The sequence below is a fragment of the Malurus melanocephalus genome, unplaced genomic scaffold (genome assembly GCF_030028575.1).
Source record: "Malurus melanocephalus ecotype Western Australia unplaced genomic scaffold, MMel_1.1 scaffold_3728, whole genome shotgun sequence".
In the NCBI taxonomy this organism is placed as follows: Eukaryota; Metazoa; Chordata; class Aves; order Passeriformes; family Maluridae; genus Malurus; species Malurus melanocephalus.
Window position 1 is genome coordinate 2,679 of NW_026626960.1, and position 2,462 is coordinate 5,140.

The 2,462-nt window shown below is 51.3% G+C and overlaps 1 protein-coding gene across 1 annotated transcript in view; it reads left to right on the forward strand.

The window, feature by feature from the left end:
* The window catches only part of LOC130588197 (solute carrier family 2, facilitated glucose transporter member 4-like), a gene marked incomplete at its 5' end in the record, with an annotated part of 5,110 nt that extends 2,651 nt beyond the window's left edge, over positions 1 to 2,459 (forward strand). Inside the window, 2 exons of the mRNA XM_057389150.1 lie at positions 963 to 1,166; positions 2,253 to 2,459. Of these exons, the coding sequence (XP_057245133.1) occupies positions 963 to 1,166; positions 2,253 to 2,459 (411 nt within the window). The remainder of the gene's footprint in view (positions 1 to 962; positions 1,167 to 2,252) is intronic.
* Positions 2,460 to 2,462: the final 3 nt, after the last annotated feature.

Genomic DNA, 2,462 nt, shown 5'->3' on the forward strand with positions numbered 1-2,462 from the left:
GCTGGGACACTGGGCGTGGCCCTCAAGGTGAGCCAAAATTCACCAAAATCCCCAAAATTCACCCCAAAATTCACCTGAACCCCAAAATCCCCAAAATCCCCCCAAATTCACCCAAAATTCACCCAAAATTCATCCAAATCCCCCCCGTGCTGGGAATGATGGGATGTGCTGGGACACTGGGCGTGGCCCTCAACGTGAGCGGGGGGACCTCAAAATCCCCAAAATTCACTGCAAAACCCCCAAAATCCTCAAAATTCACCCCAAAATTCACCTGAAAACCCCAAAATTCACCCCAAAATTCACCCCAAAACCCCCATTTTTCCCCAAAATTTCCCCTAAATCCCCCATTTCTCCCCAGCTCGGTGGTCCCATATGGGGTTCCCCAAATCCCAAATTTCCCATTTTTCCCCATTTTTCCCCATTTTTCCCCATTTTTCTCCCCAGCTCGGTGGTCCCATTTGGGGTTCCCTATATCCCATTTTTCCCATTTTCCCCCATTTTTTCCCATTTTTCCCATTTTTCACAGCTCGGCGGTCCCATTTGGGGTTCCCTAAATCCCAAATCCCAAATCCCATTTTCCCTGTTTTTTCACCATTTTTCCCCATTTTTCTCTCCAGCTCGGCGGTCCCATTTGGGGTTCTCCAAATCCCAAATTTCCCATTTTTCTCCCCAGCTCGGCGGTCCCGTTTGGGGCTCTCTCGCTCTCGGCTCCGCTCTCCTCTTTGTGGGGTTTTTTGCTGTGGTCCCATTTGGGGTTCCCTAAATCCCAAATTTCCCCATTTTTTCCCAATTTCTCTCTCCCCAGCTCAGCGGTCCCATTTGTGGTTCCCCAAATCCCAAATTTCCCATTTTTTCCCCATTTTCCAGCTCAGCGGTCCCATTTGGGGTTCCCTAAATCCCATTTTCCCCATTTTCCCCCATTTTTTCCCCATTTTCCCCATTTTTCCCATTTTTCCCCCCAGCTCGGCGGTCCCATTTGGGGTTCCCTGGCCCTCGGCTCCGCTCTCCTCTTTGTGGGGTTTTTCGCGGTGGGGCCGGGGCCGATCCCGTGGTTTGTGGGGTCGGAGCTTTTCCCCCCAGGACCCCGCGGGGCCGCGCTGGGCTTGGCCGGGCTGCTCAACTGGGCCAGCAACACCGCCGTGGCCATGGCCTTCCCAGCACTACAGGTATGGATTTTGGGGTTTTTATGGGGTTTTGGGGGTTTTTTTGGGGTTTTTGGGATCGGTTATGGGGTCCATATCTACTGGGGGAGGTGGATATGGGGCAGTTTTGGGGCATTTAAATGAGATTTTTGGGGTGGTTTTTGGGTGCCCATGGCCTTCCCGGCATTACAGGTATGGATTTGGGATTTTTATGGGGTTTTTATGGGGTTTTGGGGTTTTTGGGGTGTTTGGGGTTTTCTTTGGGGTGTTTGGGCCGCGCTGGGCTTGGCCGGACTGCTCAACTGGGCCAGCAACACCGCCGTGGCCATGGCCTTCCCGGCACTACAGGTACCCAATTGGGGTTTTTTTGGTGTTTTTGGGGTTTATGGGGTTTTTGGGGTCGGTTATGGGGTCTCAGGTACCCAGGGGAGATAGATACAAGGTGGTTTAGGGGCCATTTTGGGGCATTTAAATGAGATTTTTGGGGTGGCTTTTGGGTGGCCATGGCCTTCCTGCACTGCAGGTACTGTTTTGGGGAAGTTTTTGGGGTTTTCTTTGTTTTTTGGGGCTTTTCGGGGCTTTTCGGGGTGTTTGGGGTGGGTTATGGATTCTCAGACGCCCGTGGGAAGGGATTTTGGGGGATTTTGGGTGGATTTTGAATGGATTTTGGGAGGGAACTTTGGGAAATTTGGGGTCATTTGGGAGAATTTGGTGTGGGATTTTGGGTAAATTTGGGGCCATTTGGGGGAATTTTGGGTGCATTTTGACCTGACATAAATTTGGGAGGGGTCTCACCTGAGCCAGGTGAGCATCACCTCCCAAACCACACCCCAAAAAAACCCCCCAAAACCCCCCAAAAAACCCTAAAAAATCCCAAAAACCCCCCAAAACCCAAAAATCCCATTTTCCCCCCCAGCCAAAAAAAACTCTAAAAACCCCCAAAAAATCCCCAAAAATCCCCCAAAAAATCCCCAAAAAATCGCCAAAAATCGCAAAAAAAACTCCAAAAAATTCCCCAAAAAAGCCAAAAAAATCCAAAAAAAATCCCAAAAAATCCCCAAAAAATCCTAAAAATTCCAAAAAAACCCAAAATTTCCCCTTTTTCCCCAGACCGCCCTGGGTCCCTATGTTTTCCTGCTTTTCGGGGCGCTGCTGGGGGGTTTCTCGCTCTTCACGTTCCTGCTGCTCCCTGAGACTCGGGGCCGCCCCTTCCCCGGGGGGACCCCCCAGGCCCCTCCCCCCCCGGCGCTGCTGCAGAGCCCCGAGAAGGACACGGAGCTCCAGTGTTTGGCCATCCACGAGGAGCCCCAAATTTAAAAA